Source organism: Alexandromys fortis, unplaced genomic scaffold (genome assembly GCF_014885135.2).
Source record: "Alexandromys fortis isolate MF-2015 unplaced genomic scaffold, M_Fortis_MF-2015_v1.1 scaffold_383, whole genome shotgun sequence".
Classification (NCBI taxonomy): domain Eukaryota; kingdom Metazoa; phylum Chordata; class Mammalia; order Rodentia; family Cricetidae; genus Alexandromys; species Alexandromys fortis.
The window spans coordinates 507300-520745 of NW_026068252.1; the positions used below are offsets into that span (position 1 = coordinate 507300).

The 13446-nt window shown below is 40.1% G+C and overlaps 1 protein-coding gene across 1 annotated transcript; it reads right to left on the reverse strand.

Annotated features, from left to right (window-relative positions):
• Positions 1-6933: 6933 nt before the first annotated feature.
• Positions 6934-11357, reverse strand: LOC126494200 (cystatin 10-like). The gene is made up of 3 exons (XM_050131457.1): positions 11093-11357; positions 8093-8209; positions 6934-7109 (listed from the first exon to the last, which is right to left on the reverse strand). The coding sequence occupies exons 1-3, from the start codon at positions 11339-11341 to the stop codon at positions 7026-7028; spliced, it is 450 nt and encodes a 149-aa protein (XP_049987414.1). The 5' UTR covers positions 11342-11357; the 3' UTR covers positions 6934-7025.
• Positions 11358-13446: the final 2089 nt, after the last annotated feature.

Genomic DNA, 13446 nt, shown 5'->3' on the forward strand with positions numbered 1-13446 from the left:
GTAGAAGTTGTAATCAAAAACCTTGCAAAAGACAAACAAACAAACAAAAAGCCCAGGGCAAGACGGTTTTAGTGCAGAATGCGTTCAGAACATCCTAGAAAAACTAATACGTATAACCTTCAAAATGTTTCACATAATAGAAACAGAAGAAACATTAACAAAAACTTTTTATGAGGCTACAGTTACGCTGATACTAAAAACACACAAAGACCCAAGCAAGAATTACAGACCAATCTCACTTATGAACATGGATGCAAAAATACTCAATAAAATACTGGCAAACCAAATCCAAGAACACATCAACAAAATCACCCACCATGATCAATCAGCTTCATCCCAGAGATACAGGGCTGGTTCAAAATATGAAAATCTATCAATATAATCTATCATATAAATAAACTTAAAGAAAAAAACTATATGATCATTAGGTGATGAAAAAACATTAGACAAAATCCAATACACCTTCATTATACAGGTCTTGGAGAGATCAGGGATTTAAGTAACATACTTAAATATAATAAAAGAAATATACAACAAGCCTATAGCCAACATCAAATTAAATGGATAGAAACTCAAAGCAATTGCACGAAAATCAAGAACAAGACGAGGCTGCCCACTCTCTCCATATCTCTTCAATATAGTTCTTGAAGTTTTGGCTATATCGATAAGACAACAAAAGGAGATCAAGGGCATTCAAATTGAAAGGGAAGAAGTCAAACTTTCATTATTTTATGATGATATGATAGTATATATAAGTGACCCAAAAAACTCTACAAAAGAACTCCTTCAGCTGATAAATACCTTCAGTGATGTAGCAGAGTACAAGATCAATTTAAAAAATCAATAGCAATCTTATATACAAATGATAAAAAAGGGAGAGGGAAATCATAGAAACATCACCTTTCACAATAACCACAAATAACATAAAATATCTTGCAGTGACACTAACCAAAAATGTGAAGGACCTATTAGACAAAAATTTTAAGTCTTTGAAGAAAGAAATTGAAGAAGATGCCAGAAAATGGAAAGACCACTCATGATCTTGGAAAGGTTGGGTCAACATATAAAAAACGCAATCCTACCAAAAGCAATTTATAAATTCAATGCAATCCCCATTAAAATACAAACACAATTCTTCATAGACCTTGAAAGAACAATAATCAACTTCATATTTAAAAAAACTCCCAGGATAGCCAAAACAGCCCTGTACAATGAAGGAACTTCTGGAAGCATCACCATCCCTGACTCAAGCTCTATTGCAGAGCTACAATAATGAAAACAGTCTGGTACTGGCATAAAAAGAGAGGGTGACCAATGGAACTGAATAGAAGGCCCAGATATTAATCCACACACCTATGAACACCTGATTTTGTTAAAGAAGCTAAAATTATACAATGTGTAAATGAATGTATCTTCAACAAATGGTGCTGGCATAACTGGATGTCAACATGTAGAAGAATGAAAATAGATCTTTATCCCCATGCACAAAACTCAAGTCCAAATGGACTAAAGACCACAAAGTAAATACAACCACACTGAACCCAATAGAAGAGAAAGTGGAAAGTAGTCTTCAATGAATGGGCACAGGAGACCACTTCCTAAATATAACCCAAGTAGCACAGACACTGAGAACAACAATAAATAAACAGGACTTTCTAAAACTGAGAAGCTTCTGTATAGCAAAGGACACAGTCAATAAGAAAAAAAGGCAGCCTACTGAATGGGAAAAGATCTTCACCAAACCCAATCAGACAGAAGACAGATTTCCAAAATATTTAAATTAGATATCAAAATTTTAAATAACACAATTACAAAATGGGGTACAGAAATATACAGAATTCTCAAGTGAAGAATCTGAAATGACCAAAAACACTTAAGAAAATGTTCAACAACCTTAGTCATCAGGGAAATACAAATCAAAACAACTCTGAGATACCATCTTATACCTGCCAGAATGGCTAAGTTCAAAAATATCAATGATAGCCTATGCTGGAGACGATGTGGAGTAAAAAGAACACTCATCCATTGCTGCTTTGGAAATGCATATGGCGGTTTCTCAGAGAATTGGGAATACACCTACCTCAGGATCCAGCAATACCACTCTTAGGCATCTACAAAGAGGATGCTCAATCATACTACAAAGGCATTTGTTCAACTATGTTCATAGCAGCGTTATTTGTATTAGCCAGAACCTGGAAACAACCTAGATGCTTCTCAACTGAAGACTGGATAAGGAAAATGTGGCACATTTACACATTCGATTATTACTTGGTGGTTAAAAAAATGACATTTTGAATTTTGCATGTAAATGGATGGACTTAAGCAGATCATGGACTTGTTTGCACAATGCATTCAATATAGGCGAATTTTTAAGAACTTGAATATAAGGTGCCAGGTGAACTCAAGGGAAGAAGGGTCTTAGGAGTTTTGGTACCAGTGAATAGCCTGTGAAGCAAAGGGCAAAAGACAGCTGTAGTCTCTGACAGCTGACTAATATGATGATATGATAAGATAGGGTATATGATGATATAATATGAGCCACAGCTAGAATCTGCCACAGGACTAAGGATATCCCAGACTACCCAGAACCACAGCTGTCAGAATTCAGTGTTCAAACTGAATACATCAAAACCATGATAGTATTGTGATAAAGGACAGCTGTGGGGGAAAGATTAAGCTCGCTGCCCCCCAGGTGTGGAAGAGAAACACAACAATGCTCACTACTGTGAACAGAATACAGACATCACTTGACTTGCACAAAGGATAGGCACAAGACCAACCCTGCACCCAACCTTGCCTCCACTGGCTACAGACCCCATGCTCAAGCCACTGTGTTGAGAGTGGAGCATCTGAATATAATCTATATACACAGACTGGCACACTTTATTTTGCTAATTTTTGTTATTTAACTTTTTGTAAAAGTTCATATATGGATAACATACTTTAAAAAGTTTCATCCCACTTTTTTTCCACAAACTCTTTCCATGCCTCTTTTTATTTCCTCTCAAATTAATCCCATCTTTTTATAAAGTGAAAGGTTAAATTTATCAAGTAATAATGATCTTTATATAGCTGGCAATTTGGTATAAATATTACAAGATTAATATTCATCATCGGTACAGTTTTGCAAATAACATTCTATAAATATGTGTCTTGTGTCTCATGAAAGCCCTTGAAACTCCAACAATATCAATGTAAAATATACTCTCAATTTTAATATTGCAAAATATTAAAAAAACAGATTTCAAATTTTTAAAGATCATTTGCTCCTTATTTCTACCATGAAAATGTTATCAATGCTGAAAGGTTTTATAGTGTTGGTAAATCAAATGCTTGTAATGTCCTCATACAGTCTTCTTTGCCTAACCCTGGATTTGTTAAGATACATATAAGCTACTACTAAAGATGTGCATGTTCACAAGACATATAATCATGTATGAATATATTTATAACTTTTATCTTCAGGACTAATGATCACAAAGGTCAGAAATACTAGAACTCTCAAGTTGTAGATTAGAGGTGTAGATTCTGTGGTCATGACCTGCATGGCTCTCCTCTGATATATGGGAGTCTGCCTCTGTTCAGCTGAGCTCAAGACACAGTGTCCCACTAGGCTATGTGGCATAGCCATCTCCATCAGAGGTCTTCTCCAACCTCTTGTTTGATTCCAAGAAAAGAATATGACACTGGGCTTCAGACTTATACCTAGAGAGTTTGGATGAGCTAAAATAGAGCAGGATGTATAGTGGTGACTTTTGAGTACAAATGTGAATTATTCTCTTGCTGTTAATCCTGTCTATCCTTCCAGTTTGAGGTCAGGTTCCTTGGGAGAATCTATAGTGGATACTGCCTCTACTCTCAAGCCATTGACTTCAGAAATGTCCCATGAGAATCTGGGAAGAGGTGATGAGAAAGCAGGATATATGAACAAAAGAACAGAGTCTGGTGACATTGGGCAGCCTTGCAGCCACAGCCCGATTGTTAAGGAATTTGGCTGCATCCTTCTCCCTCAGGCAATGCCCGTCAGAGGAGTACCTTCCTACTTCTGTACCCTCAGTCAGGGCTACTGGCCACTCCTGATGATGTGGGCTCTGAACCTCTGGGATTCAGAAGGCTGATGGAAAAACTTGCAGGGAACTGAGGGAGGCTGTCAGAGCAAAGCAGGACAGAGACACACAGGGTAGAGATGTGCCAACAGACACAGTGGGACTTGGCACATTTAATCACTTGCTATATAAACTGAGACTTGGCTATATCACTGTTGCTACCAGAGCATCCCTAGTCCCGATCTGATCTGGCTTTTCCATGTCATTTCCACAGAGCCCACACAGTTACAGTGACTGGTTTGGTGATCAGGCACCAAGGGCCTACCTCATGCCTTGCTACAAATCTCATTGAATATCTGCACACAAGTACATTCTTTGGATGATACAAATATATTTTTAACATCACAACTGTATGTAACACCAGGTGTGGTCACACTTGTAATCCCAGAATTCAGGGAGTAGAGGCAGGAAGATCAACAGTTCAAACCAGTGGGCCACAAAAGCAGAGATCATGCTTCAGAATGACAAGAGCTGGGCTTTCATCTTAGAAGGAAAGACATACTTGTCTAACTTGTATAATGCTCTGGAATTCATCCTTACCATTGAGAAGGATATTTGCTATATTAAATTTTTTTAAAAAAAATTCTAAAATACATAATATCCATATTGTTTTAAAAATTTCTTAGCAAAATCAATGATGGGTAGCATTTTGAGACTTCCATGCAAATATCAAGGGCTACTCAGTGTTATCTTTGGTGATAGGCTGAGAACCTATTAAAATGCTAGAAGATACTTGATATTCACAGTTGCTCTATTGTTCATGTTCATTCTTGAAGTACTTTCTGCCATTTACTGACATCTCCAGAGCCTGCATCCTTACTGGTGTTCCCTCTATCTGTCAGTAGCAGTCCTATAATGTCTACGTGTATATTCCACACAATATAGGATAAAAGATTATATTAGTTCTGTGCTTGAAGTTGAGGCTAATACTCTTTTACTATTTAAAAGCATTTTTTAAACTATCACTGCCCATGGAGATTGGAAATGCTTTTAGTGTAATAAACTTAGGTAGGCAGAAAAAGCTTGCCTGGTGTACACATGCGCTTCCTGGTCCACAGCAGATGCTCATCCAAACCTGGATATGGGGAAAGGATGGATAGAGCATGGGAGAAGTATGTGGGTTGGTAGATAGCATCCTGACAGGAGCTGAGCGATCATTTGTGGCACAGTCAGGAGAAGTTAGTCTAGGCAGGGATACTTGGTGTGGAACCCAGGTTAGATATGGTTGATTGTGAGAAAGTGTGAATATGGATGTCAGGAAGACTCTAAATTCTAGAACCTGGAGAAGGAGGTGGGAAATATAGATGAGCAAAGAGGGTGAATGCAGCAAAGGGGGACCCTGGAAGGAGTGGCAGGTAATGAATAATTTTTGATGTGTTTTTTAAATTTATATTGCCTGTGTTTTATGAGAATTTTTGCTTCAGTGTTCATCAGAAAGATTAGCCTATACTCTTCTTTGGATGGTGGCAAATGTTTGTCTAGTTTTATTTTGTAAAATACTAGATTCATAAAGCAAATTGGTCAAATCCATCCCTTTATAGTTCATTAAATAATTTGAGAAAAATCATGTTAGTTCTTATTTAACGTTCTGGGAGAATTTAGTAGTAAAATCCATGTAGGCCTGGGTTTGTCTGCTTGCTTGTTAGGAATGTTTTTGAATTGCCTTTTAAATTTGTCTGATTGTTGGAAATGTTTTTAAGTTGTCTATATACTCTGCCTTTAATTTTGACAGTTCTTATGTATATATGCATATATCTTTCCATTTGGATTTTCCAACTCACTGGACCATATATGTTAAAGGTGTGTCCTAATGATCTTCTCAATTCTGTTGGTAGCTGTTGTAATGCCTCATTTGTGTGTGTGTGTGTGTGTGTGTGTGTGTGTGTGTGTGTGTTTGTTTCTGTGTTCATCTGTTTCTATATTCTATCTCTTTTTTTAATTTGGCTAAGAATTTGCAAATCTTGTTTATCTTTTTGAAGAAATAATCTGATTTATACATTTCATTACTTTTTGACTTCAATTTTCTTTTCATTCTCTGGTTTGTTCTTTGGTTTCTTCCTTTTTTATAAACCAGAAGAAAAAGGCCTGAGAACATCCTAACACCCTCACAAATCACAGCAACATGTACTATAAAGTGTGTGGGGTTCTGCCTTTGGGATTATGTCATCCCAATTAACAAGCTGATTTTTTTAAAAATTCAGGCATACACACACACACACACACACACACACACACACACACACACACACTTTCCAGTTCTCCTTGACATAAATTCTCAAGTCTATCATAGACAGCAATGGTTGGGAATCATTGTGCTTAGAGTCTCTGGAGATTTTAGATGTGACCATGATCTTTGCCATTGGGTCATTCACACATATATGAGGGTGGGTGTAGCCGTGGCAAAACCATTTGCCTCCCTGATTCCTTTCCAAGACTGGTTCCTAAGTTGCATGGCAGCAGCTCATTGCCACTCTTCCAGCCCCGTCTGCATCTCTCGGGAACCATAAACAGGTGGATAGTAGAATGCAAGCTCATCTCGGCTGTATGCACTCCAAGAACTGTGTGTCCCCCAGGTCATGTTTATTGTGATATGCACGTGTGAGTGTGAAGCTCCATATCCTCAGTGCTCCATTCTCCTTGCTCACATGCCTGGGGACAGCAACAACTCAGAAAGTGCTGGGGCAGTCTTTTATTGAGAAAAGTGTAAGCAATGGTACACGGTGGTGCATTTGGAAAGCAGAAGACAAAATCAACAAGGAATTAACCACTTGGGTGTGCAGGGTCTGCCTGTAGCATCCTGTTCTACTGATCTTTGCATTCTGAAGAGACATGACTCAGGGCTCAGATCCCTGTGTGAGGGACGGGGAAGGAGAAGCTAGAGTAGGGGAAATCAGCACAGTGCAGGGCCAGTGTAGATCCTCAGGCACTGTGACAGCTGAAGTTTGTCATGGAGGTCTTTTTCTCCCAGGGCACAGTGTTGATCTCGAAATTGCAGATAGTTTTCTACAAAAAAAAAAGGAAAGTGAGGAACAATCAGTTTAGGTTACAGTGAAAAGGAAAAGTTGAGATGTCAGGGTGGAGTGGGAACCCTCTTAAGTCCCCGTGTACTCAGACTGAGTCTGCTGAATCCATTCATTCTTTCTCTCATTGCCTCCAGTCCTTCAGATACACATGTCCCTCACTCTAGTGGCTCATGGGACTCTGCATCCTCCTTTCTTAGCATAACTCGGGAAGGAAGAGCTTGAAGATGAGGCACAGAATTCTCAGAGTCAGTCCAGAGAATATGACTCAGGGTCTCTGGGTTTCTTCACCCCCACAACCTGGACCAGCACTAGGAGGGTCATGAATGGAAGAATGAAGGTTCTGAAAAATACTTCTGAAAAAATTACAGAGTGAAGAGAGGGGTGACAAGAGGCATGCAGCTATCTCCAGAACCATAATACTTCAAGAACTAGCTCCGTCCCTAAAAAGACTAGGAGCAAAAGTGGCAACATTGGAGCATTTCACCTAGAGGGCTATAGTCCCTGCGGTATCATCTGGGCAGGGGGCTCAGGCTAGGACTGAGTAAAGTTCCTCCTCTTCAGAAACTATCCCTGAAGCTGACTCCATCATTTCAGCAGGCAGCATTCCTAAAAGAGGTAACACTCCAATTCCCAGGGAAAATTCACTGAGCAATGGAATTAAGAGTATTGAAAATATACCCACTCCTCTACCACTGGACATCAGCATGTATTTGTATCATCATAAACTGACATCATATCATCCAAACAAACCTATTCATGAACCATCATACCCCATCGCAAATGCAAGCTTACAGAAACACACACACACACACACACACACACACACACACACACCATTCTTTCCTCATATACTTCAGGACTGCACAAAAGCCATCCCAGATGCATGTGCACTCATAAACCTACAGATTTGCACACACCCCTGTCTGCAGGATAACTCCTGCAGGTTTTAGTCCATGTGCATACCTCCTGCTGCTCTGGCAGTTCATTCAAGGGGCAATCAGCCAAATCAACAGACTGGCCTTTGGGACATGTGGTTCGTCCTAACTTTATTTTCAAGTAGAAGTTCTTTCCATACACGACCTAAAGTGAAAAGAGCAGGATTACATACGTTTCACTAGTCAAGTTCATAGGCATGCATTCAGCTTAGATTACAGAGTTAATGTGTGCATCGCTTCATCCATGAACTCCCAGAACTATCACACACTAGCTACATTTCAATAGAGCAGCACAGGCCTGAATTGCATCACGTGTTCTTTTGATCAAGTGTTAGAGGTTACCTTGTGCTTCTGACAAAGCAGTATCAGAAAATGGAAAGCAGAGGCCAAGGAATGAGCATTGCTTCAGTGGGCACAAGGAGTGAAGACAAGTTCTAGGGAAACAGTGAGGGGTGATAGCCACATCCCAAGGTTGCTCTTAGAACATGCAAAAGCTCTGGGTTGCACACAAAGCCAACTCAACCCTACTGGCCGTGACTATGGAGGCAATGATTGTGGTAAACTCTAGGAAGACTTCAGGTTGATGACTTACCTTCAATTGTATCCTCACCACAGCGCACATCCCATAGGATGCCTATTCCCTCCATTTACAAGTAGTTATCAAGACTTGTTCCTTTACAGGATAGGGAAATGTAGGATGTTTGCACATGAAGATGGTTTAAGCCAAAAGGAAAGTGGCCCAAACTGCCCTATCTTTTAGTGTGATTGTCTATGATGATGTTGTTCAAGTGAAATCTTGGAAAACCTTCCATTTGTGTGTAATTAGAGATGTGTTTTACCCTTTCCTTACAGTAGGTATTCCAGAATCAAGAGGTTAGGTACCTGGAAACAGAGCTCTAGTTCTTGCCTTGAAGAAACAGGAGCAAGGTTCTCAATGTTTCTCTTCCTGTATTCCTCTCCTGTGAAGCTAGATCCACAGAGTCTATGGTCTATACCTCTCCTACATTTCCCCCAATGGCATTATACAATGGAATGGTCCAACAGGGACCATGAAACCAACCTGGGAAGGACATAATATGTTAAGTTTCTGACACTAACTGGTTGCTGGAAGGAAAGTAGGGCTGATTTTGATTCACCTGTATGTTCAAAAAGGAAGAAAAATGAGATTTACCCATATGTGTGTGGATCATGTTATGGCTACACTGCTATGGGCTCACTGAGATTAGATACAATATTTCCCACATAATCCCCAGCCATCCTTTGAAGTTGACCTTAAAAATAGGTTTTATTGCTGGCTCTGATCCCTTCTTATCTTGGTAATTGCTTTACTTGATGAGGGATCATTTTAGGCTGTAGAGGCAGAATCCACAAAGGTAGTGTTTAAATAGAGAAAGACAATGTCTGGGGTATTGGTAATATTCCCATATTGAGATAATGGCACCAACTCCAGTGTTCCTCCCCCAGATACTCAGGACTACCATGTACACAGCAACAAGACTTATTATGAGAGTTTGAAGGTATTTGCCTAGTAGATTTAGGAGGGCTCCTGCCTGGTGACTGATATTAACTTTGAGAAAACATTAGAGCATCCAGACTGAGCACCAGTCAACAGCATCATGTAGTCCTTAGAGCTAGGAACTCCTAAGATACGTGTCCTCATAGGATTATACCGTGGAGCATCCTAAAGATGTACACAAGCTAAAATGGCTAGAGTGCTCCTGGGCCATAGCATTGTATACAGAGCATATGACTGAGCAAGATCTCATTGAGCAGAACACGACTGTTTACTACAGCTGAATGGATCCTTCCACATTTCAAGGTCAGGTAAGCTGAGTAGAGGCTGTCACAGGAAAGGAAGATACTTAGGAAATTGGATAAGGATATCAGCCTAAACTAAAGGAATCTGTAAGTGAGGTAACTGAATGTGTCTGTTGATATCTGATTTTGTAAATGGAATCTTGCACTTGTTCAGGATGCCCTTACTTTCCACAACTGTTCACTGAAGGTAGTATTTACTATCAATGCATTCAAAAGCTAAATTCTCATAATCCCATACTCCAGTACACACAACCTTGAGACAATGTGAAGAATGGACCAAATATGGCTGAATGTAACATAGGGGTGAATGAACTGCATTAAAACTGTGTGCTACTCTTTGACTTCTCTGAAAATTTACCCCTGTAACAAAACCAAGTGTGTGTGTGTGTGTGTGTGTGTGTGTGTGTGTGTGTGTGTTGTGCAGTAATATAGAAGGAAGGGAACAAGGCTGAAGAGAATTCAGGAGAACATATGGAGGACTTAAGTATGATTATTGGTACCGATAAAGCAGCTCCTAACTGTTTGTAATTCTGTTCTTTTCTGCATCATAGGTTCTCTCTCTCTCTCTCTCTCTCTCTCTCTCTCTCTCTCTCTCTCTCTCTCTGTTTCTCTCTCTCTTTTGCTCCTCCTCTCCTCTCTTTCTCTCTCTGTCTCTTTGGCACACACAGGTCATACACATACATATACAAATAATTTAAAATTTTAAACTTTCTTTTAATATTATTTAAGGCAAGACACTTAAAGTATTTAAAAATCATTCATTGAGAGCTTTCAGTGAGATCTATTTTTCTCTTCCTGTAGTCGTTTAGATAGTATTTTCCACTGACCACAAAGAATAGGTGGTAACAGTTATCACAGATTCTGACCCTGCCTCTGATAGCCTTTGTGCTTCTGGCCAGGTGGAACTGGGAAGCAGAATAGATAATTAAGCACAAATCTCTAGATGGATTTCTAGCTAATGCAGAGGGACAATTCTAAACTCAATCATGGAAGGTTATGGGACCACAGATACTCGCTTAGAATATGGTTTGAGCAGCAAGCAAAAGCATATTCATGCTATCGTTCAATTTGCACCACCTACAATGATGATTATTGTCTCTTGGAGAGACACAAAAGTTAAGGCAATTTAGGAGAATAAGGGAGTGATAGGGTATACCAGCAAACACTGTAATGGACAAACTTAGCCCACTACCCTTGCCCAGGGACCCACCTGCTGACCGGCGCTAATCACTTGTATTGGCTTGCTAAGGTACGCGTCATTGGTCAAATCATTGTAGGTTTCAACAGCAAAGTCCATCGCTTTCTGCACCTCCTCATCGTTCGGGTCAGCAGGCTCCACACCTCCCACTGCCTTCTGGTTGGCCTCAGGATTAGTACTGGCTACAGGACATGCAGCTATGACCAGTGTCAGGGCTAGAGCAGCCCACAGGGACAAGGAGAGGCTCTGGTTGCTGGCCATGGTTGATTGAAGTGGAGCTGCAGTGGAGCAGAGGAATAATCAATGCTCTTGGTGCTGCCTGGCTTTTTAACCTGCAGAGTCAGTTGCCCAGGTCCTCCTCAGTCAACTCTGACTGGCCCCACCCCAGACCCTCCTTTCCCCAGACTTACCAACCCCTTTTTGTTTCTCCTCTTCTTCTACCTCTGGGATCTTTCCCCCCAGTCTCGACACGTTGTCTTGTGTCTTTTCTTTTTCCACCGCCACTTATATCTTATCCCTAATCTTCCTCCCTATGAGTCTTCCAGCTAAGATCTCATAAATCCATGTCACTTTTGTCTCCACAAATAAGTCCTTACCCTTCCGGCTTTGAAAGGCATGTGGTTTTGAGGTTAAGTTCTTCCTAAGAGATAAAAAAAATGTCATCTATGCTCCCTGAGGTCTTTGCAGGTCAGGGGCAGACAATACCAATACCTGGAAATCCCCAGTTCAAGGATGTTATTTCAGAGGTTCCCGAGACAACCAGTGCCCTTTCCTGGGTAACTTCTTTGCCATATGCATGGAATTAACCTTTATTTGGAAAAGAACAAATGATTTCCTCTTTACAACTAACAGATATCAGTCAGAGCACTCAGTAAATGAACTTTCTAGAACTTATCCCTGGGCCTGGATCTCTAGAACTTAGAAAAAGATTATGGTGACTAAGCCTTATATATGACATTACAGAAAGAAGATAAATACAGAAAGGACATGAACCTATATATAGTTTTAAATTTTCTAGTATACATTAGATATGTAAGAAGAAGTAGGTGTAATTTTCAATATATTTTTATGACTTAGCATATCAAATGTTATTTCACCATGTAGGAATAATTCTTCACAGATATCTTATAATCCTTGGTGCACATATGCATTAAATCTTTGGATTTTGTGTTTGTATGCAAGAGCATATAGTCCTTCAGACTGGACCTACTTCTAGAAATTCATGACAATGTGTAAAAAAAGAATGTATACAACCATCAAGTAGCTTATATCCTTGGTGCACGTGTGCATTAAATCTTTGGAGTCTGTGTTTGTACTATTATGGCAGTTAGTATTTCATACTGGACTTATTTCTAGCAACTCATGACTGTGTGTACTTAAACCATAATAAAGTACAATCAATTAGTAGGCTGTGTTCTAGAGAGAATCAATTAAGTTCAGGAAATTATAAATGCACTGTTTCCAGTAAATGAGAGAGAAGGGAAGCCAGAGGGAAACAGGTGCCACTGGATACTTGTGAGGGAGTGACTTTTGAGATCTTAAAAGGATAAGAGCTTCTGTCTAAGGCACTGAACCAGAACTGCAGACAGAGATTACAACCCTGAGACATAAGAGGCCTTGCCTCTTCTAGAAACAAGGAGCACTGGAGGACGTCTGAGTCATAAAGGGGTACTATAGGGTCTTTCACCCTGGCAGGTGTAAGCACAATGTATGTGAGATGTGGGATCAAGCTGAGGAGAGAGCAGATATATGAATGCTAGTGTATGGTCTGTTCTTGCTTCTTCACTCAGAGAGTCTCAGTGTGATCACAGCATTCTTCCCACTGTTTGGAACACTTACCTGGTGTTCCTGAACTCACTAGGAAGAAGACAAGGTTAACATAGGATGAATGTTCCATTTTTCATGGAGGAATTTTAGTGAGTGCATACATCTATGACACCCCTCCAACCTAGGTAACATGCTCAGAAAGCTGTCTGGTGCCTGATCACACCCAGTGGTGTGCCTGAAGATGTCTGTGCCTGAAGACTTGCCATTACTTCTACCTCTCGACTTCTAGGATTTTCAGAAGTATGTTTAGGTGCCAATACCTCAGGGCTCTTTATCCTTAACCCATGTTGTCAGTTCTCTTTTGCCATGACCCACAGGTCTTGGTGCTGGGACCCTGGCTATGGGCAACAAGGGAATGAGGAAAAGACAAATACATAAACCCATGTAGAGTGAACCTGGGATCAGGTGCAGCTTCTAACACTACCCTTCAGTGTGTTTGTTGGGTACAGCAGAAGGTTGGGGGTCAAACAGTATGGGAAGGAAGTTTCTGTAGGAGAGCAATCTCAGGCTGTAAACATCAGAGTGATGCAAGCTGTCGT

What these genes read in the sequence shown, in the direction of transcription:
- LOC126494200 (XM_050131457.1), bottom strand. Translation starts at nt 11,341, where the DNA reads ATGGCCAGCAACCAGAGCCTCTCCTTGTCCCTGTGGGCTGCTCTAGCC. An exon ending in TGATTAGCGCCGGTCAGCAG is followed by an intron (nt 8,210 to 11,092) that starts GTGGGTCCCTGG and finishes TTTTCACTTTAG; the next exon opens with GTCGTGTATGGAAAGAACTT. An exon ending in AACTGCCAGAGCAGCAGGAG is followed by an intron (nt 7,110 to 8,092) that starts GTATGCACATGG and finishes TTTTTTTTGTAG; the next exon opens with AAAACTATCTGCAATTTCGA.